The sequence below is a fragment of the Leucopleurus acutus genome (genome assembly GCF_964270905.1).
Source record: "Leucopleurus acutus genome assembly, chromosome: X".
Taxonomy (NCBI): domain Eukaryota; kingdom Metazoa; phylum Chordata; class Mammalia; order Artiodactyla; family Delphinidae; genus Leucopleurus; species Leucopleurus acutus.
Window position 1 is genome coordinate 41,673,074 of NC_139148.1, and position 21,689 is coordinate 41,694,762.

Below are 21,689 nucleotides of genomic sequence, written 5' to 3' on the forward strand. Positions count from 1 at the left end.
GACCCCCCCCAAATCCCTTCCTTCCCACCCACCCTATCTCAGATATAGGAAGAGATGCCTCCCTCTCCCCTATTGAAAAGCCCTGTTTAAAAATAGATTATACTATCAAAATGGCAGGGGGTGGGGGACAGGGAGACCTGGAGTACTGGTTGGAGGGGGCCCCCCAGACGGGAACCACTCCCCAAAAAAACCCTCCATTGGGAGGTAACAGGCAGGACCCCAGGAGTTTGGCAGACACAGGAATGGCTTCTCAGGGGAAGAACAACAAAAGGGGCATTCCTCCCCGGCCAAAAAAGGTGGCTGAAAAAGGACAAGCTGTCTGAGAGAAAGGCCGGGGAGGTGGAAATTCCCATTCCCAAGGGTGTGAGTCTTCCTTGGCCAAAACTCCCAAAATGTTAAACAGCAAAAATTCTTCCTGGACCCTTGGGGAGGGCCAGGAATAATAAACTACAGCAATCTAGCTCTTCTACCCACACCCCAAAATGGAGACAAGGCTCCCTCAGCTCCCCAAGGGCAGCCTGAGAAATAAATAAAGAAAGTTCCTTCTCAAGCCAGACCCTGACTATCTCACCTTGGGGAAAAAATGTGGAGATGGGGGAGATGCCCTCGCCAACCGCCCCCCCCCCAACGAAAGAGTTGGGCCAGGCTCCTCCCAGTGGCCTTCAAAAAATAAATAAATAAACCGTCCCCACCACTGCAGTAGGAGACGTGTAAGAGCGGCCACTGGGGGACTGACCAAGAAAAGAGAAGTTGTATGTTTTCTGTGGAAGGGTTACTGAAAGATCCTTTTTCCTAAGAATCCCCACCCAACCACGACCACAGCACGAGTCTGTCAGCTGAACTACGTTTCTCCTTGAGACGGCTGGCTGGAGAGAAGTTCAGGGCATGGATGGAGTGACCCCAGAAAGGGGTGGTGGTGGTGATAGTCATGGCTTCTGGGGCCCTGGGGAGAGCACCACGGGGGTTGAGAGGCCATCCACGCTGATGGAAGGGATGTGCACCTGGGCGCTGCCACTGGACGGAAACTGGGGACAAAAATAGGGAGAGGTCATGGCTTGGGACCGTGCTAGGGTCTCTCACCCTTTCCGAGATGGGGGGAGCTGATCCTACCTGGAAGGAGAGCTTGGCCGGGCTACGGGGTGCAATGGGACTCAGGGTGCTCCAGAAATGAATGCTGGGGGGCAGCGAGCTGGGCGTCAGCAGCACCGGGGTCTGTGGGGAAGGGGTGGTCAGGGCGCAAGTGAGCAAGAGGGCAGGTGTGGGAAAACCAAAGGAACTTGGTTCCAGCCCCGCCAGATTGCCCACTCATACTTATGAGATCACTCCTCAAAGAGCACAGGCCTAGACCATAATTACCAAGGCCATGCCCGTGACAGCTCTCCAGCTTTACACAGACAACCCCTCCTAACTCCTGAGGGCCCACCCCAGCCTCATTGGGCAAGACCACCTACAAGACCCCACCCACATGCCGCTTTCAAACCTCACCATCCCAGTAGCTCAGGGTCAACTTCCAACTCTTATCCCCCACCTGCATACCTCACAGGAAACCCGCTAAGCAAATCCCAGGCCCCAAAGCCCCGCTTAGGTTCCTCAAGCTATGTTCCAACCCAGAAACAGTTCCTGCAGAAAGCCTCTCGGGCCCCCCAGTACCTGCCCACAGAACTCCCCAGATCTGCCTTCTTTTGGGGACCCGACCCCTCGGCATTGCAAGCTCGTTCGCCTTGTAGCAATCAAGCCCCGTCTCTCCGCGCAGCCAACCCCACTCGAAGGCTCCACCCTCCCACTCACTCAGAGATAACCGTATTGGCCCTCGCAGTCAGTCTAACTCCTCCCACCACCACCCCGCCCCAATCCCATTCATTCCAGGTGCCAGCCCCGCCCCTTCAAAGGCTCTCACCAATGTGTGCGTAGGTAGCAGGGAAGGCGTCAGCGCTGGGCCTGGCGCCTGCAGACCGGAACCAGTTCCCGATCCTGGAGTCCGTTCGGGTCCCGGCCCACCCAGCAAGCTCGGGCTGAGTGGAAGCTCCAGGTCCCGGGGCTTCCGGCCCTTCTGAGGCTGGGCGTTCTCCGTGCTGGAAGTTGTGGAAGCCGCAAGGCCGCCCACCGGCGCCGCAGTTTCCATAACGACCGCAGGCAGCCGGGCTGGCACGCCCTCCGCAGGAGGGGCTTCTGGCTCGGCCTTGGGCTCAAAGGGCTCCGCCTTGACGGCTTCCAGGACAAACCCCGCCTCCCCAGTGGCTGCAGCTTCTAACTCTTCCTTGGGCTCTTCCACTTTGACTTCTGGGGGCAGTGGTCGGCCCAACCCAGGCTCCATATTTGGCTCTTCGGATTTAAGGTTTGGGGCCTCGGGTGGGGTCAGGATGACCTGGAAGAGGAACAAGTGCAGAGGGGGTGCCTAAAGATTGCTGGGGTAGTGAAGCCAATTATTTCCCTTGGAAAGCAGGACCTGGTAGTGGGAGCAGGTCCTCCAACAAGACGTGGGACTTTGCCAAGGAAGTGGGGCTCCTTCTGGAGTAGGTCCTCCTATCTGGGGGCAGGGGAGGGGTGAGACACCTGATAGCGGCACAGCTGCCTTTAGGGGCGGGACACCAGGAGATACTGCCCCCATTCACGAAAGCAGTGGTTCTCAGAAATTTGCTTTATGGACCAGCAGCATACGCCTCATCTGGAAACTTGTTAAAAGTGCAAACTCTCAGACCCATCCACAGACCCACATAAACAGACATTCTGGGCGGTGGCCCCCCGAAATCTGTGGCTTAAAAAGCCCTCTACGTGCTTTCTGATGAGTGCTAAAAGTGTGAGAACCAGTGCATTAAGCAAACACATTCAGGACACCTGCTACATGTTGGGTGTACTACTAATTGTCGTGTGCTTAATTTCCTTCTTCCTTCCAAGGCTTTGCATAGCTTTCCTCCCCATCCCTTTCTCCAAGGGGACTTCTGTGTCCCTCCTTCCACTACATCTCCTTTAATAGGACGTTTATGTCTCCCCTCCTCCCAGCCCCCTCCTCACTTGGGAATTGTACATCCCTCCTCTTGCTGACTTTCCATACTCTAGTCCTTACCTGCAGAGGCAGGCCGGCCTCCTCAGCCTCCAGGCAGGCCTCCAAGGGGCTTGGACTGGTGCTCCTGCCCCCCGAGGGGGGCACTGCTGCTCCTGCAGGGGCGGTGTTGGGGAGCACTGTGGAAGGCCGAGGATGAGAGGGTGGCTGTGGCTGCGGCTGCAGGGACTGGATGGTGAAGGTGGAATAGAGGCCCGAGCGCATGTAATCATTCCGGCTGCTGCGTGCCAAGCCGCCTGGGCCTGCCACTCCTGCACCCCTGGGTGTGCCTGGCTTCCCAGAGGCAGTGTCCCCGGGGATGGCGTGTACAGCTGTGGTGCCCACATTTGCCACAGTGGAGGTGACAGACACCTCAGGCTGGGGCGGGCAGTCCTCAGTGGAGCACCCCGCGACCTCGGGGTAGGACACAAACTTGTAGACGAACTTCTGGCCACTCACTTTGCGGATGATGTTCTGGGAAGGGGGAGACAGGATAGAGGGTCTTAGAAGAAAGGGCCAGGGAGGGTGTGGATGGTGAGGGGGTGAAGGGGTGTGTCTCCTATAGTGCCTTTCTTTCCTCGTGCCCCTCTCCTGTCCTTTTACATATACACCGTCCCACCTCAGTGTCTGCCTCCCCATAGGTTCCCCCTCCCAGCTTCTTTCACAGCTCACTCATCTAATTTGGGGTCTCCTCCCTTCTCTTCCAGTTTCTACCACTCTCCCCCAACCTGATTCCCCTCTCTGTATTCTCCCCCAGCTTCTCCTCCTTTTCTGTCCCCCCCCACCCATAATCCTTCCTTTAGTCTAATGCCCTTCTCCCCTCCACATCTCCTTCCTGTCCATCCCCCTCCAAGTCTCCCTCTGTCACACTCTCTTCATCTCTATCTGTCCAATTCCCCCACCCCCACCTCAGATACACAAAGCCACACCCACAAGCTCCTCTCCACACTGGGGCCCACATAGGGGAGTAGATCCAGGAGCAGGCTTTCCTCCTGGCTCCAGAAACCAGGAGTGTCTGTGGGCCAACAGGGCCAGGCCCTGGGGCTGGCTGCCAGGACAGTTTTGGAGTCTAGTTTATGCAGTAAGACAGGAAAATGAAGTCACTGATAATAAATGTTGGAAGAGACTAAATGAATGTAGAAGAATGTGGTGATGAATTGTTAATAAACATGAATTATTACAGGATTATTTAAAGCTCTTGACACAGACGTGGAACAGGGCAAGGTCATCAGGGAGGACAGGATGAGGAGCCTCATTCTTAATACTATTGGGGAGGTTTAAGCTGAGGCAATTGGAAAATGAAGTCACTGATGGCAACTAACAAGAATTTAAAATACTGGTATAAATATTGGGAGAATCTTAAGGCTGGCTTGGGTGGGTCACAGAACACGTTTGGGGTATTTCAGGACAGGTCTGGAGGGTCTCAGGGATATTCTGGTGGTCTCAGAGTACAGAGTGGGGCAGCCTCATTATTAATATTGTTTTGGAGGTTTGAGCTAAAGGATTAAAATATAAAAATGGAATAAATGCTATAAATGAGTTAAGGGTGTGCAGCACAGGTCCAGGGCTGTTCTGGGGGACAAGAGGTATCTGGAGGGCACTAGAGCACCCTGGGAACATCTTAAGTGTTGTTCATGTATATCACAGGGTGGGTTTGTGTTTCTCAGAAAAGGAATGAAAAGGGAGGTTCATTAATATTGTTTTGGAAGTTTCAAAGGGGGTTGAAAGGAAGGGGAATTGGATGAAGGCAGTCAAAAGGTACACACTTTCAGTTATAAGAAAAATAAGTACTAGGGATGTAATGTACAACATGATAAATATGATCCACACTGCTGTATGTTACATATGAAAGTTGTTAAGAGGGTAAATCCTAAGAGTTCTCATCACAAGATTTTTTCTTCCTTTTTCTTTTATTTTGTATCTATATGAGATGATGGACGTTCACTAAATTTATCGTGATGAACATTTCTTGCTGTATATAAGTCAAATCACTATGCTGTCACCTTAAACTTATACAGTGCTGCATGTCAATTATATCACAATAAAACTGGAAGATGAAAAATATTGTTTTGGAAGTTTCAGGTAAAGAAATAAGAAACTGACGGGACTTCCCTGGTGGTCCAGTGGTTAAGACTCCATGCTCCCAATGCAGGGAGCCCAGGTTCGACCCCTGGTCAGGGAACTAGATCCCGCATGCCGCAACTAAGAGCCCGCATGCCACAACTAAAGATCCCACATGCTGCAGCTAAAGATCCCGCATGCAGCAACGAAGATCCTGCATGCCACAACTAAGACCCGGTGCAGGTTTATTAAAAATAAATAAATAAATATTTTTTTTAAAAAAGAAATAAGAAACTGAAATAACTGGTATAAATATGGGGGGGTATCTAGCGCTGGTTTGGGAGTCTGAAAGGATAAGATAAGGAAAATGTATAATTTTAGCTATAGGAATAAGGTGATAAAATAATTGGTATAAATATTGGAGTGGACCAGTGTTGCTCTGGGAATACAAGAGGATGGGGTGTGGAGCATGCATTATACATGTTGTTTTGGAGGTCTTAGCTAACAGAGTGAGAGATAAAAAGAATTGATAAAAACGTTGAGGGTCCTGGAGAATAAGGTAAGGAAAGGTTAGTATAATGCTGTCATGGAGGCTTTGATTCTAAGAATAAGGATATTCTAGAATTCTTATTCTGGGATAAGAGCAGATTATGAAATAACTGGGGGAACTCAGGACTGGCCCAGGATGAGGAAGAGTCATTAGTAATAGAGTTTTCAAAAGTTTTGGCCAGAGGAATAAGGAGAGAAGATGAAATGTCGTGCGGGGCACAGTGCGACAGCAGGACTTTGGGTATCTCAGAGAGAGTGGAGTGAGTAGGGGGTCAGTGTTAATGGTGCTATGAAGGTTCTAGTCGAAGCTAAAATAAAATACAATAAAACAACTGAGATAAATGCTTAGGGGCCCCCATGTTCGTGTAAGAGTACCAGAGGATAGGGTAAGAAATGGTAAATTTTAATATCGTTTCCAAAGTTAGAGCTCTATCAATTTAGGCAAGAAAGTGACATAACTGATTTAAATGTTTGGCACAGGCGAGTGGGTGGGGTTCCTGGCTCTAGTCTCAAACACCTTACCTTATCATAGTAGTACCGCAAGGCCCGGCTGAGCTTGTCATAATTCATGTTGGTCTTATTCTTGCGCAGCCCCCAGAGCCGGGCCACCTCCTCAGCATCCACCAGCTTGAACTCACCGCCATCCCGGGAGGTCCAGGAGATAATGTGGCCATTGCCTTGCTCTCTCAACAGCTGCAGCAGAAACTGCCACAGCGTCACAGAAGGGTCCATTGCTGCGCAAGCGCTCACGCCATCCCAGGGGTACCTGGAGGGCAGAAAGCTCAGAGCTGAGAGGTTGCAGACACAGGAAGGGGAAGAGGTCAGCAGGAGGTGGATTCCTTTCTTGCCATCTTGCCTCCACCTCTGTCTCCAACTGCCACCACCATTCCCTGAACGCCCTCAGCCTGGCTTTGGACGACTCCTGTAATGCGATGAGACTTCTGGGGATACTAGGATAGCGTGAATGTCTTCTGCGTGTGGGACAAATGTGAACCTCTGGGGTCCAGAGGGCAGACTGTGATACGCAGAATAATGCCCCTCACCCAAAGATGTCCACATCCTAATTTCTGGAACCTGTGAGTATATTATGTTACCTGGCAAAAAGAACTTTACAGGTGAATTTAAGGTTATGGGCCTTAAGCTAGAGACTATTTGGGTGAGCTCAATCTCATCACATGAACTTTTTTTTGTGGTTACAATATACCCTTGTTGCCTATTTATTTTATACAAATCCTACAACCTCAAGGAATTGAATTCTGCCAACAACCTAAACGAACAGGAAATGAATCATTCCCTGGAGCTTCTGGAAAGGAATACAGCCCTGCCAACACCTGCATTTTAGCCTGGTGAGACCTGTGCTGGCCTTCTGACCTCCAGAACTCTAAGAGAATAATTTGTGTTTTAAGCAGTTAAAAGTTTGTTATAATTTGTTACAGCACGAATAGAAAACTAGAATAAGGCCCCTCACCTGAACATTTTCATTTGCATCTTCTACCACATCAAATATTAAGTTTTCCAGGAGGTTCCTTCTGCCAGCTCCTCGCAAAGGCTGTTCACTTCATGCTGGGTTCCCTTCCTCTGCCTAGAAGTCTTCTCCATTGTTCAGTTACCAGCCCCAAGGGCCTTGCCTTTATGAAAATTCCTGACACTGAATGTCTGCTCTCTTCTGTCTCTCTATCCCACGCTCCTCTGACCTGTCTCTGTCCCTCTGTGTTCTCCTTCTTGACAACAGCAATAATGAACATTTATTGAGTGCTAAATACATGCCAGGCATTGTACCAATCAGAGGCAATATGGCCTACTGGACAATCAGCCCCTCCAGAGCCAGACCGCCAGGGCTGGAATCCTGGTTCTGCTACTTATTAGCAGTGTGACACTGGGCATGTTCTTTAACCTCTTGTGCCTCAATTTTCCCATCTGTAAAATAGGGATAATAATAATACCACCTAGCTCGTAGGGTTATCGTACAGATTAAATATACTATGCCTGGGGTATGATAAGCTCTTATGAAATATTAGTTTCTAATTTGTTCATAATTCCTTATCTGCTATGCCAAAACCTGATCTGAAACAAAATAAGGCCTTTTGTGGTCTTCACTGATCCTCACTTGGTGTGACTGTTCATACATCTATCTTGCTGCAGAAATCTGAATGTGGCTGATTACAGAGCCCACTAAGGGTGTTATGTAACATCTTGTATGTATACCTTGTCACCTTTTTAAAATCTGAAAAATTCAAAATTGTGAAACACATCTGGCCCCAAGGGTTTTAGATAAGGGCATGTAGACCTGGATTGCTATTTTTATAGCTATTGACTCATTTCTCTCTCATCACAACTTTGGGAAATAGGTACTCTTATTATCTCTAATTTACAGATGAGGGAGCGGAGGCACAAAATGTCTAAATGACATGTACAGGCCACACAGCCCTAAGTGGCAGAGCCAGGATTTGGACGCAGGCAGCCAAGTTCCAGGTGTCTGATCTTTTCAACCATTAGACTAAACTGCCCCTTGCACTGACTGCTCCCTCAGCATGTCGAGCAGAGAACAGGACCCTCCTGGCGCCCCCACCCACCCCATAACTGCTCCCTTTGCTGAGTGTGAATTGGAAATAAACATGAAGTTCCTTTTCCTTAAGGAATGAGCTTTCATCAATCAACTGTTCACCCAGCTGTTGGGACTGTTGGGTTAAGAATAAGACCTTCCAAATCGGAAGGTTTCAAAGAACCTCCCTCTATTATTTATAGCTTGAGTCTTTAATCTGTAATGAAATACAGTCTGATCCTCTTATGTCTGAGCTATTCATTCTGAAGTTCATTCTGCAGACACAATTTTAGGCAATTATGTAAGTCACAAGGCCACGAAGTGTCCAGATCAGAGTCCCATCATCAGAGACCTTGCTGGGTTTTTATTCGGAAGGCCTGTTTGTTTCAGAGGCACAAAGAGACCAGTGTGACTCCTGGTGGCGACAACAGGCAATTTTACCAGTTCCTCTTTCAGCAGCCACAGAATCTTTTACTTAAGGTGAAACCTGACGGTTGGCTTCAAGCCTCAGCAGCACATGGGGTTTTGTATTTTGTTTATTATCACGTCTCCCACGTGACCCCTAATAAGAGTTCTAGTCATATGCCTCACTCAGATGTGTTTACTTCTCTTTATTTCATTCATTTAGCAAGCATTTTTGGAGGGCCTACTGTGGGCCAGGTGCTGGGGATACAGCAGTGAATACAACAGTCAAAAATCCCTGCTCTGGCGGAATTCACATTTTAGTGGGGAAGACAGACAAGAAACAAGATAAACAAGAATATGTCAGATGGTGATAAGAGCTCCGGGGGGGAAAAAAAAACAAAACGAAGCAGGGAAGGAGTTGTTATTTTTGAAAGGGTAGTCAGGGGAGGGTAGTCACGAGGAGGTGATATTTGAGGAAAGACCTAAGAGAGGTGAAGGCGTCAGGTCTGTGACAACCTGGGGAGCAGCCATCCAGGCAGAGGAAATAGTCAGGGTGAAAGGCCCTGAAGCTGGAGAGCCTGTCAGGTCAGAGGAAGGGAAAGGAGTCTGGCGTAGTCGGAGAGAAGGCAGTGACGGGAAAGTAGCAGGAGATGAGAACAGAGGGGCAGCAGAGGCCAGACTGAGTAAGGCTTTTTCGGGCCCCGGAAGAGCTTTGACATTGACTCTGAGTGAGACAGGAGCCATGAGAAGGCTGTGAATAGAGGGGTGACAGCCTGTGATTTGGATTTTAACAGGATCCCTCTGGCTCTTGTAAGAAGAACCAACTGTACGGGCTGAAGAGGCCACTGCAATAGTCCACGTAAGAGATGGTGGTGGCAGCAGTGGAACTGGTGAGAAGTGGCTGAGTTCTGGATAAAATCTGAAGACAGAGTGAACAGGATTTGTTGGCAGAGAGGATGGGGGTGGGGTGGAGTGAGAGAGGTGCCAAAGGTGATTCTAGGTTTGTGGCCTGATCACCTGAGATGGCAGCACTGTGGGAGAGCAGGTTTTGAGGGGAGATCAGGAGGTCAGTTTTGGAGATGGTCAGTCTCAGAGGCCCTGTGAGATACCTACGTGTATGCCAGGAATAATACTAATCTAAAAAATAGGAACCAGTCACAGAGCCCTTACTGTGTACTGCAAACCATTTTAGTCACTTAACTCATTCAATCCTCAAACCAACACTATGGGTGGGCATTATTATTACTCTCCCGTTTTCCAGATGAGGAAATGGAGGCACAGAGAAGTAAAGTAACTTGGCTAAGGTCACACAGCTGGAATTTAGCAGAGCCAGGGTTCAAACCCAGGCAGTTTGGCACTAGGCAGTGATCCTGGACACCTTGCTCCACCAGCTCTCTATAGAGCAAAACAGAAGGGTAAGGTCCTACAGGGGGACAGGGATGCTAATTTACACAGGGTGAGCGGGGGGGCTTCCCTGAGGAAGTGACATTTAAGCAGAGATCTGAAGGAGGGGAGATGGCAAGCCATGCTGACATCTATGGGAAGGGTGCTTCAAGCACAGGGAACAGTGTGCACAAAGGCTCTGAGGTGGGCCCAAGCTTGGCATGGGCACCCTGAGTTAATCCAGTTCCTATCTCTGAAAATATGTATGTGCTGTTCTCCCTGCCAGGAGTGCCCTTCCCCCTTCCCCACACATGATGAACCCTTTATTACACACATCATCAAGTTCTGGTATCTCCCAGGCAGAATTAATTCTTCCTCTGTGTGATCCAATGTGTCGAATAACCTGTCTGTCCTTGCAAATGTGTTCTTCTCTCTGGGTCTCCAGCCTCGTACTCCTGTCCTGTTCTAGCTGTGTGACCTTGAGCGAGTTACTCAGCCTCTCTGGCTCTGCTTCTGTACCTGTAAAATGGGGGATATGTCACCCTCAAAGTAAAGTATCTGCAAGATACACCTACTCTCAAAGGCCTTTGTGAGGATTAAAGGTCAGTGTATGTAAAGGACTTAGAAAAGTTATCTCTGGGACATAGCAGACACTCAAATGTTACAATTAGCTGGCGTGACACTCTTCTTCCTCCCTAGCCCCTCCCCCACAATCTTATGTATCAGCATGGCCTCACCATCTGGCTCCCACCACCTTTCTGACCTTGCCTCCTACCTCTCCCTCCACTCTGCTCCAGCCACTCTGGCCTCCTTCATGGCCCTTGAACATGCCAGGCACAATCCCACCTCAGGGCCTTTGCACCGGCTGTTCCTTCTGCCTGGTACACTCTTTCCCTAGGCATTATGGCTCCCTTCCTGAACTCCTTCAGGCCTTAATTCAAGAAGCACCTTCTAAGTGAGGCCTGCCCTGTGCCTAAGATTTCAACCACCCTGATACTCTATTCCTACCTTCCCTACTTCACTTTTCCTCCTTAGCACTTGTCTAACATACTAACTAGACTTATTTATTTATACAGTCTGCACTCTTAGCAAATGTCTGTTCCACAAAGGCAGGAATTTCTGCCTATTTTGTTCCCTCCCATATCCCCAGAACCTAGAATGCCTGGTGCTCTGTAGGTGCTCTGTAAGTGTTTGTTGAATGAATAGTCCCAACTAACCAGCCTCTTTTAACTAGCTCTCTTATGCCCTCTTCATCTCCATCTGCCCCCTACCCTGATTTATCTGATATTATATTTTTCCATTCATTCGTGCAATAAATTCTTATCAAGTACTGGATAAGAATTTTAGGTGCTGGAGGCCCAGCAGTAAATACGCAGACAAAAAGAGTCCCTCATGGGACTCCCATTCTAACGGGGAAAGACAATAAATATGACAAACTGGTAAAATATACAGTGTGCCTGACAGTGATAAAGGGCAAAGACACAAATAAAGCAGAGAAGGGGTCTAAGTCCTGCTGGCTGTGCAGGTTCAGATGGTCAGGGACGGGTTGACATTTGAACAGAGCCCTGAAAGGATCCACACAGAGAGGGGGGTAGAGTGTTCTGGGCAGAAAAAATAGCCAAGGGAAAGGCCCCAAGGCTGGGTCGCACCTGGTGTTTTTGAGGATCAGTTAGGAGGCCAGTGTGGCTGGAACAGAGTTGGGGGGGCGGCGCATAGGAGGTAAGGCCAGAGAAGTTACTTGTTTTATTAACTCACAGGTATTCTTTATTTACATTGGAGGGTATTCTAGTTCTGATTCCCCCATTTAACCAGTGAGGAGAGAGGTGCAGAGAGAAAGTGGTTAAGCCACTAAGGTCACATAGCTGCTGGGATCGGGGGTGGATGGGTGCTGAGACAAGGTGTGGAATGGAGACAGCTCTGCAGGCAGAGGGAACAGCAAAAACAAAAGCATGGAGATGGGAACTAATTTGGTTTTTAAGGAGTGGGGCCTCGCGTGAGGTGAGATGTAGTGAGAGAGGAAAGCCTCAAAAATTATCCTAGGGGGCTTCCCTGGTGGCGCAGTGGTTGAGAGTCCGCCTGCCGATGCAGGGTACATGGGTTCGTGCCCCGGTCCTGGAAGATCCCACATGCCGCGGAGCGGCTGGGCCCGTGAGCCATGGTCACTGAGCCTGCGCGTCCGGAGCCTGTGCTCCGCAGCGGGAGAGGCCTCAACAGTGAGAGGCCCGCGTACCGCAAAAAAAAAAAAAAAAGTTATCCTATGTTCTGAGGGGTAACCTAACCTGGTACCTACTGATCACCTCTGTGTAAGGTATTTAACCTCCCTATGCCAAACTTCCCTCAGTACCTAGCTCATAGGGTGGATTAAATGAGCTCATTAACATACAGCATTTTGCCTGGTACACAGTAGGTGCTCAATAAGTGTTAGCTCCTATTGGCATTATCACTATCACTAATGTATTCATTTACTGGAGGGAGGCAAGATGTCTTAGTGGTTAAGAGTGTATATGAGAGGGTGTGTTCTAGAGTAAAAAAGTCCTGGGTTCAACAAGCACACAGGCTGATCCACTATTAAGGAGGGAGGGTGGCAGGGAAGGTCACAGACTGATGCAGCACAAGGAAAGGAGGCGGGAAATAAAAGCACAGTCTGACCCTCCTGGAGGGATTACAAAGCACTGGACTCACAGGAGGGTATACTGGAGGGGTGTGAATGCAAGCACATGGGTGGCAGGAAGGCCAATGAACAGATCCACTGCAAAGGTGTGTGTGTGTGTGTGTGTGTGTGTGTGTGTGTGTGTGTGTGTGTGTAAAGGCTCACCTTATTTACTAGGGGCAAGGAGAGAAGAAAAGCACATTGACTCATGCACAATAGTGGAGAGGGAGAAAAGCCACCCCACAGACTGATTAAAAGGAGAGGGGGACAAGGCCATGGACTGGGCTACTGAAAATGGGGAGATATAAAGCACTAAACTGACCCACTAGTAAAAGGAAGGGAGAGGAAGCCCAAGGACTGGACTGACAGTCTACAAAAAAGGGAGGACAGGGCAATGGGCTGATAAGCAGGAGAACGTGAAAACAAGCATTTAGACTGATCCACTGTAAAATGGTGTGTGTGTGTGTGTGTGTGTGTGTGTGTGTGTGTGTGTGTGTTTGATAAAGCCATAGACTGATGCATTGGGGGATTGGAGGCAGGAATACAAATTCACAGATTAACTCACTGTTGCGGGGGGGGGGGGTACAACGCTACGGATTGACTCACTACAGGAACAGTAGGGATGAAAAAACAAGGCCACAGACGGGGCCCCTGAAAGTTGAGGACAGGAGAATACAAACACTCAGACGCACCTACTGTCAAGGAGGTGGACATTGCCAGAGACTGGTTCCCTATAAGCGGGGATCTGGGGCAAGACCACGGCCGAGTCTACTGTAAGGTGGGGTGGGGAGAAATTCAAGCACGCAGGCCGACCCATTATAAAACAGGAAGGGGGATTAAGCTACGGGGCAAAGGGCCAAAGGGAGGGGACAATGGCACAGGTAGGTCCACCAGCCGAGGTGGTGGTGGTGGGGAGTCGAACACCAGCAGGCCACGGGCCAAGCCACATCCCCCCGCGCGGGGGCGGGAAGGATACGTAGGGTCACGGACCGGGCCCTCCACCCTCCAGGCCCCGGGCTCACCTGTGTGTAGCGCAGCGGCGGTGTTGGCAGCTCCGGGGGGCGGGGGCTCCATGCGCGGCCCCACCGCCCCCCAGGCCCGGGTTCCGAGGCGACGGTGGTGGCGGTGGTGGCGGCGACAGCACCTAGAAGCCGCCCCTGCGTTTCCCCACTGCTCACGTGGGCCCACGAAGGAGGAGCCGAACGTTCCGCTGTTCGCTGATTGGCCAAAGTACCGTGGATCAACGGTGCGGCTTCCAGGGCTGGGGAGGCGGGCCTTGCTCCACAGAACTATGTTGTGATTGGCCCGAGGGGAACTGATGGAACGCAGATGGCCGCCTGGGTTCCGAGGGGGCGTGCTCGGCCCCGCCGGTGCTCCACACTGATTGGTTCAAGACAGATTGATAGGCCATGGGCGACAGACAAGGTTCGGGGGACGCCTGCCTCGCACTGATTGGCCTATATGGGATTGATGGAAGACAGCCAGCGTCCGAGGATAGGGGTGGTTAGGCCCTGCTTTCTGCTGATTGGCGGCCGAGGGACTCTTAGCTGCCAGAACCCCTAACGGGGAGGTGCCAAACTCTACGCAGCTCAGCGGAAGCGGGACTTGTATAGAAGTACACAGGCGTAGCAGCCCGCAGGGAGGAGGTCTGGCCAGGGTTCTGCGTAGGCGGGCAGGGTAACTCTGTAGTGATTGGCTAGAAAAGACGAATTTAGAAACGAGCAGCTGCCAGACAAGCGAAGGAGTGTTGAGTGGCGGAAACTAAATGCCTACGGGGGCGGGTCGAGCTGCGGCCAGTAATAAAGCAGTGGAATCAGGCTCTGCATCGATTGGCGGAAGCTGGACTCAACCTAGAATAGGGGCTGGACCAGCCCTAGGCCCATTGCTGGAAGCTGGAACTATTGATAATTAGAAGCTGGGGCAACGCCAAGGTTGGGCCTAGACGGGTGTGGGTGTAATTTAAGGTACCTGAGAAACGATTGGGGTGTGGGAGAAGGGTAAACCCTAGGGCCAGGAGTGAAAGGCTGCCTTGGGGAACAAACCTCCACCCTGAATCGGCCCATTCTCTAAGGTAATTGAGAGTATTGTACAGGAAAAGAAATGGAAGGGTCAGGTGGGGGCCCAGATTGTCAAGGCGATGGTATAGAGGGCAAATCAGAAAGTCAAGTGGCACATTCTGCCAGGGGACAGGATGAAGACGGGACTTCAGTGGTTTTTAAAGGTTCCACACAGACTGGATCTCTGGGCCTCCTAGTAACTTTGTGCTTTAGAAACAGGGCACTTTCGCAAACAGCAAGGGTTAAGGGGGGAAAGAAGGGCCATATGACTCAAAGACATTCAAGCTCTTTAATGTCAGGGGAGGTAGGAAGAAGTCAATGGTGAGGCTCCGGGATATTCTGCAGGCCTTGTAGTTCTCTAAGCCCCTGAAAAAGAGAACAGAAAAGACTGAACGGAGCCTGGGTCCAGGCCCCACCCCAGGCTTGCTCAGAACTCCCTTCCCTCCGAGCCAGCTTGGCTCCAATTTGACTCCAGTTTAGGGGGAAAGATGGTACTTCCCATCTCTGGCTCTCTCTCTTCCTCAGGTCACCGCCCTAAACATTTGGAGATAGTGTCTGGGAATGGGGTGAGTTGCTCTCACCTCTAGCAACATGTGGATATGGGCCTTGATATTCATGGAGTCCTTGGTGAGGCTGTCGCTGAGCCTGGAGAAAAGAAACAAGAAAGGGCAAAGTGGGCCCCACTTATGATCATGAGGATGATGCTTCCTCATCATTTCAGGAACTACCTACATCATGGATGACTTCCACACGGCAGGTGGTAGGACATCCGATTACCTGACCTGCTCCTATGCAGAGATGCCTGGCTGCCATCTGGACGGCACAGATTCAGAGACATTTATTGAACGTCTACTCTCTGCCGGGTCGTTTTAGGTACTGGGGAGACAGCAGCAAACACAACAAACAAAAATCTCAGCATCGTGGAGCTCAAATTCTCATTAAGAAGGACAGTGATGGAATAAAACACGGAGTATGTCAGATGGTTATAAGTACAATAAAAAAATTAAATGATAAGAGAGGATAAGGAGTGCAGGCATGGGGGCTGTAATTCTAATTAGAGTGCTTAGGGATGGCTTCACTGAGAAGCATTTGAGTAGACTTAAAATGAAGAGGCGAATCATGTGAATACACGGAGGATGAGTGTTCCAGACACAAGGGGCAGCAAATGCAGAGGCTCTGAGGTGGGAGTGTACCTGGCATGTCTGAGGCACAGCAAAGAGGCCAGCATGGGTGGAGAAAAATAAGCGAAGGTGGGGTGTAGGAGGTAAGGTCACAGAGGGAAGTGGGGGAGACAGATCATGTAAAAGCTGCCAGGCCATGGTAAGGACTCTGGCTTTTACTCTAAGTGAGATGGGAGCCAGGGGATGATTGTGATCAGAGAAGGGATATGAAACAACTAGGGTTTAAGAGGATCCATCTGGCTGCTGTGCGGAGAACTGACTAGGGATAAGGACAGCTAGTGTGGAAGAGGAAGCCCAGTGAGGAGGCTATTGAAATAGTCCAGGTGAGAGATGCAGACTCACACCACAGCAGCAGCAGTTGAGGTGATGAGAAATGATTGGATTTGGGATATATTTTGAAGGTAGAGTCAACAGGATTTACCAAAGGAGGATGCTGGGTACGAGAGAGAGGACTTAAGAAAGACACCAAGGCCTAAGCAACTGGGAAGCTGGAGCTGCCTGAAACCACTCTGGCTCTGGACTGTTGAGTTATGTGAACTAGTCAATTCCTTATATCTATGCCAACTGGGACCAGTCTCACCCAAAAGAATCCTAATTGATACAAAGGATCAAGGAAGGCCTTTCTGAAGAATGAGTAGGAGTTAAACAGTAAGACGGTCTTTTCCACAAAACGTCCAAGAGGCAGGAAAGAGCTTTTTGAGGAGCTGTCAGGAGACCAGTGTTAGAAATTAAGCGAATGGTGGAAGGAAAGAAGCACAGGATAAGATCCAAGAGGTAGGAAGGGGCTAGATCATGCAGGGTCTTGATATCATGATAGGAATGTGGATTTTATTGGCTGAGCTATCTGTCAGTGTAGGAGTGTTTTAAGGAAACAAAATACTGTTAAGAAAAGTAGAAGGCAACAACATAGGATGTCAAATTGGGAAAAAATAGTATGAACCCATTTATATATCACTATCTCCCAAATTTATATTTTCAATGCAGCCCTCTCCCCCGAGTTGAGGAGTTTTAACTACATCTTCAGAAAATCTACTTCAGTGTTTAACGAGCACCTCACACTTAACAGGTCCTAGACTGAACTCCTGATCTTCCCCTCCAAATCTGCTCCTCCCTTATCTTCTCCATCTCATAAAATGGCAATTCCATCCTCCTAGTTGCTCAGCCAAAAACCTAGACTCCTCTCTCTTTCTCACACCCCACATCCAATCAAGCATTCTATTTAAAATTGCAACTGCTCCCTCGGAGGCAATGTTTCTCACCTCCAATCCTTGTTGTTCTCTGCAACATTGTCAACCTGTGACATACTACATCCTTTACTTATTTGTTTACTGTCTGTCTTCCCTGACTAGAATGTAAGCTGTGTAAGGGCAGAGATTTGGTCTGCCTTGTTTCCCGCTGTATCCTCAGGAACAAAAACAGTATGTGGCACATAGTAGGCACTCAATGTACAAGCTTAGTCTGTGAAAGGTTTCAATGCTTAAAATAAAAAAGGAGGAGAAAAGTATAAAGTTCACCAAATGCTAGTTGTAACACAAAAGGGATATGTTTAATTTATTGCTACTGATTAGTATATAAGGCAGTGTTAATAGTCATATGGTTATTCTGTTTCTTCTATAATCATGTCTGCTTATGGGTATGGATGTGTACTCCTTTCTCTGTAATCAGAAAGAATGTACACAGAGACCTGATCCTCCCACTCCTCAAAGAAACAGACTAAGAACAGGAAGGACTGATAGGCCATTTCGGTTACATAAAATAACCTGAAAGAAAGTTACTTTAAAATGTGTCCAGAATAACCAAGTATTTTAAAGAAGAGAGCGAGCTACACAGACTCAAATCTTCATCTCCTAGAAAGATTCAATTACTACGGAGTCCTACTAATTACCATAAAGTAGTAAGAGATTCACATTTCTCATCACACTAATAGACCAGGTCAGTAAATCAGAAATACCAGACAGGGGGCAGGCAATGACAAATACCTCATTTTGGGGAAAGACATCAAGTTTCATAAAATTAAAACCTATTTGAAAGGCTCAGGAATCCTGTGTCATAACAAGGAAGGCTTTGTCATAAAAAATTGGATTTGGTCTAAATGGCCACCAAGTTCAGAATTGCATTGGCCTATGAAACCAGGTCCCTCGACCAAACTATTCACCAACTGGCCTGATCAGTAAGACTTAGAAATCCCAGTGGGTCTGAGGCTCATTTGGGTCTACGGACACTGAAATCCTGAAAAGGTTTGAAAAGAGAAGAATTACTGAAACCTAAGGGAGGCAACTCTGGAAGAAATGAATGTAGGAATAAAGAGAAATATAACCTAGAAGGAATCTTAGATCGGTGGGGTTCACACTTGTGAGATGTTGTTAATCTAAGTGTATTTGCTCAGCATCCCCTCACTCACTCCTTCTGAGTGAGTGAATGCTCACCATTCTCGGCAGCTCCTCCTAACATGGCAGGCACACTGGTTGCCTTGCCAGGAATGCTCTTCCCCAGAGAGCCCTATGGCTTGTTCACTCAACCAAGTGACTCAAATGTTACTTCCTCTGGGAGGCCTTCCCTAGCCACATTTCAGACCTCCCGTCCACACTCCCAATTCCCGTTCCCTGCACAGAACCTTAAACTCAACTGGAGCCCATCCTTTATCCCCACATTACCTCCCCATCACCACCAACAGAGATCTGCTTCAATTCCCACTTAAATCTATTTCCAGCATATGCTTTTAAATTCATTCAACAGAGTGCCTACTATATGCTATGTGCTATTCTAGTGACTTGGGATATAGAGAAAATCTCTCCCTTTGCAAAGCTTATATCCTAATGCGAGGAGGCAATGAACATTGTAAAGAAGTAAATTACACAGTAAACATTAGGAGGTCATAAGTGCTAGGGAAAAAAAGAAAAAGTAGAACAAGGGAGGGGAATCAGGAGTGCCAGGGGTTGCAATTTTAAAGTTAGGTTATAGAAAGCCTCATTGAGGAAGTGACATTTAAGCAAGACTTAAACTGAATAAGGAGAAAGGAAGCAATGCAGGTACCTGGGGAAAGAGTGCTGTAGGCAGAGAGAAGAGCCCCTGCAATCACGCTGAGGTGGGATCATTCTGAGGGTGTTTAAAGAAGCCTGTGAAGGTTAGTGTGGTGAGAGCACAGTGGATGAGCAGGAAAATTAGCAGGAGGTGAAGTCAGAGGTAATTTGTTTTATTGTTTCTGATTTATAGGCTGAGACCTCCAGGATCTGGTCAAAACTGTGCTGATGTGTAACAGTTAGTCCTTCTAGAAGGTAAGCCTTCTAGAAGGTAAGCCTTCAAGGAACCCTTTTGTCTTGTTCCCTGCTGCCTCCCCACCACCAAGCACAGAGCCTGGCACACAGCAGATGCCCAATAAATTTTTGTGTGAGTGAACAATACAAAGACCATTTATCAGTGCTTATTATGTTCTACACCTGGGACTAAGCTTTGCATCCCCACTTTACTCAGCCCTAGCTCTGAGGGGGAGGGGAGATGGGTTCCTAAGTATCATCCCAGGCAGCCATGGGGAAAGGGGGAAGAAGGGTGTGGCAAATGGTAGTGCTTTTTAGGCACTATCCTCATGCAATGGACTTACTCTGTGAGGAGACTGCTCTTACGATCAATGAACCTGAGAGCTTCTGCCAGTGTCAACTCCAGGAAAAAACCATATCCAAGGGCCACATAGATCCGTGAAGTGTCTGGGCTAAGGAAACAGTGGTTAGAGGAAGCGGGGAAGTTCTTATCACTGTTTAGCACACCACACAGTTTGAGATTTTTTTTACTCCCCTCTCCCCCGCCTTCCCCAAATTGAAGCTCTGGGTGGGCAGGAATTTTGTCCTATCTTATTTACTGTCACATCTCCAGCACCTAGCAGTGTCTGGTACATAGCAAATACTCAAAAAAAATTTTTGTTGAATGAAGGAAAGGGGAAGCTGAACCCTGTGGGCTCAGAGGGGTGGGTAGACACTCACACCACTGTGTCAACGAAGAAGTTACAGCCCAAATCCACCTGCATATATAACTCCGAGTGATTAGCTTCCTGTGGGGCCGGGGAAAAAGAGGTAGGGATCAGTGGTCAAGTTTTAGGTTAGGTGACAGGTTTTGGTCTGGGGTATCTCCTCTCTTCCCCCTCCTTTGCCCACAAAAAGATGGTACCTAACCCTGGCACCTTTACCTGGAGTCGCTCAATGACATTTCTCAGTTGAAGGTATTTGGCCAGCTGCTCATATACCTTGTCGCGATGGTCCAGCACCTTTCTAATGGGACAAGAGTAAAATGGTGACCAAGAGGAAACCCTGTCTCTCTTGGAATACCTCATATCATGACCCTCTGAGACTCTCATGTCACCATGTCCTAAAGAGGTGTTTTAGTGCAGAAGTCAAGATTTGAACTCTGGGTCAGACTACTTCGGTTTGAATCCAGGCTTTCCATTTTACTAGCTGTGAGACTTTGGCAAGTGAGTAACCTTTTTGGAACTCAATTTCCCCATCTTTAAAATAGGAATAACGAGTATTACCTCACAGAGTCATTAGAAAGATTAAATGAGTTTACTAAAAAGCATTTAGAATAGTGCCTGCCAAACAAGAAGCTCTATATATGTGTTAGCTATTATTTATTAGTATTATTTCACTCTACTCCCAATGCCTCCCTCCAATCAGGATACCCTATTCTCACCCTAGAAAAAAATCCTCCATCCCTTTTAGGATGCTCATAATCCTAGACCTGAAAACTCTACTTCCTCCTCAGATTAATAATGAGAGGGATAATAATTTTTCATACTCATTGATCCTCTAGTATCCAAGTTAAATCCTTTACAAGGACTGAACACGTTGAAAACTCAAAACCACCACATGAGGAAGGTTGCATTAACTTCCCCATTTCACAGATGAGAAAACTGAGGCACAGAAACTCGAGGTGAGGTACAACGTGTTCACACGTAAAACGAAACGACCAAGTCAGGATTCGAACCTGAAAACTCGCTCGTAACCCTTAACGCCATCTGAACCCGCGCATGCGCGGACACACCCTCCATTAAGACCGCCATGTCTTCCCTCTCCCGCCCACCTTCGCACCCCGGATATCGCCCCTCCTACCCCCTCGAATGGCGCGCGGGGCCAGGTTCCGAACGCCTCACCCACCAATCAGAAGGATACGCCCTGATTTCGAACGCCCCGCTCACCACGTGCACCGCTCCAAGCGCCCCGCCCCCTATTCTGTCACTCACCTCAGGTCCCGCTGCAGCACGTCAGAGATGAAAGCCTCGTAGCGCAGCACTTTCTCCGCGGTGGCCTCCACCGCCCGCCGTTTAGGGGGCGTCGCCATGATGGGCTCCTGAGGAATGAGGAGGGAGAAGACCACGATAACCACTCAGTTTGCTCTCAAGCACAGTACATCTGCACCCTCTCAACGTTAGGAGTGGGGTCATCCGGCTCAAACTGGGGGTTCAGCCTTCTGCCCCTCCCAACTCTGGGACCCGGTCACACAGGCACACCCAAACACGGCCGTTACCTGAGAGCCGCCGGCAAAAAGAATGGTTGGTAAGAACCTTAGCTTCCGGGTGGCGCGGGTAAATGACGTACAACGAGGGTGCTGGCCAACCAAATAACCAGGTGGTGTGGGATGGTCCTGAACGGAAGAAAACGCGTGAGAGAAGAGAAGGGCGGGGCTTTACAAAATCCGATGAGATTAAGGAAGGCTGCAGAGGCTGGGAACCGGGACTGAGCGCGGAGCCTATGAGGACAGTGCGTGGTTGGTGGGGGTGAGGTTTAATGGGATTTGGCGGGTTCCAGAGGAAGCGGGACGCACAGGTGGAAGTAGA

The 21,689-nt window shown here is 49.0% G+C and overlaps 2 protein-coding genes across 3 annotated transcripts; both read right to left on the reverse strand.

Moving 5' to 3' along the window:
- Positions 1-888: 888 nt before the first annotated feature.
- On the reverse strand, positions 889-13,785 carry ELK1 (ETS transcription factor ELK1). The gene is made up of 6 exons (XM_082864025.1): positions 13,653-13,785; positions 6,173-6,416; positions 3,065-3,514; positions 1,898-2,365; positions 1,111-1,212; positions 889-1,025 (listed from the first exon to the last, which is right to left on the reverse strand). Exons 2-6 carry the CDS (start codon positions 6,380-6,382, stop codon positions 927-929), a joined length of 1,329 nt encoding a protein of 442 aa, XP_082720151.1. The 5' UTR covers positions 6,383-6,416; positions 13,653-13,785; the 3' UTR covers positions 889-926.
- A 1,178-nt stretch (positions 13,786-14,963) lies between these two features.
- Positions 14,964-21,420, reverse strand: UXT (ubiquitously expressed prefoldin like chaperone; the record flags this gene model as incomplete). Of its 2 annotated transcripts, XM_082864161.1 has the most annotated exons (7): positions 21,380-21,414; positions 21,096-21,202; positions 20,046-20,127; positions 19,843-19,910; positions 19,467-19,574; positions 15,269-15,332; positions 14,964-15,053 (listed from the first exon to the last, which is right to left on the reverse strand). In XM_082864161.1, the coding sequence occupies exons 2-7, from the start codon at positions 21,191-21,193 to the stop codon at positions 15,003-15,005; spliced, it is 471 nt and encodes a 156-aa protein (XP_082720287.1). In that variant the 5' UTR covers positions 21,194-21,202; positions 21,380-21,414. The 2 variants fall into 2 exon arrangements, with proteins under 2 accessions (XP_082720287.1, XP_082720286.1); XM_082864160.1 differs by lacking the exon at positions 14,964-15,053 and having other exon boundaries at positions 15,209-15,332; positions 21,380-21,420.
- Between the last annotated feature and the right edge of the window lie 269 nt (positions 21,421-21,689).

Coding starts and splice junctions, on each gene's coding strand:
- ELK1 (XM_082864025.1), bottom strand. CDS start 6,382: ATGGACCCTTCTGTGACGCTGTGGCAGTTTCTGCTGCAGCTGTTGAGA. Junction 3,515..6,172: donor TGCGGTACTACTATGATAAG/GTAAGGTGTTTG, acceptor CCCCCTTCCCAG/AACATCATCCGCAAAGTGAG. Junction 2,366..3,064: donor AGGCCGGCCTGCCTCTGCAG/GTAAGGACTAGA, acceptor TTCCTCTTCCAG/GTCATCCTGACCCCACCCGA.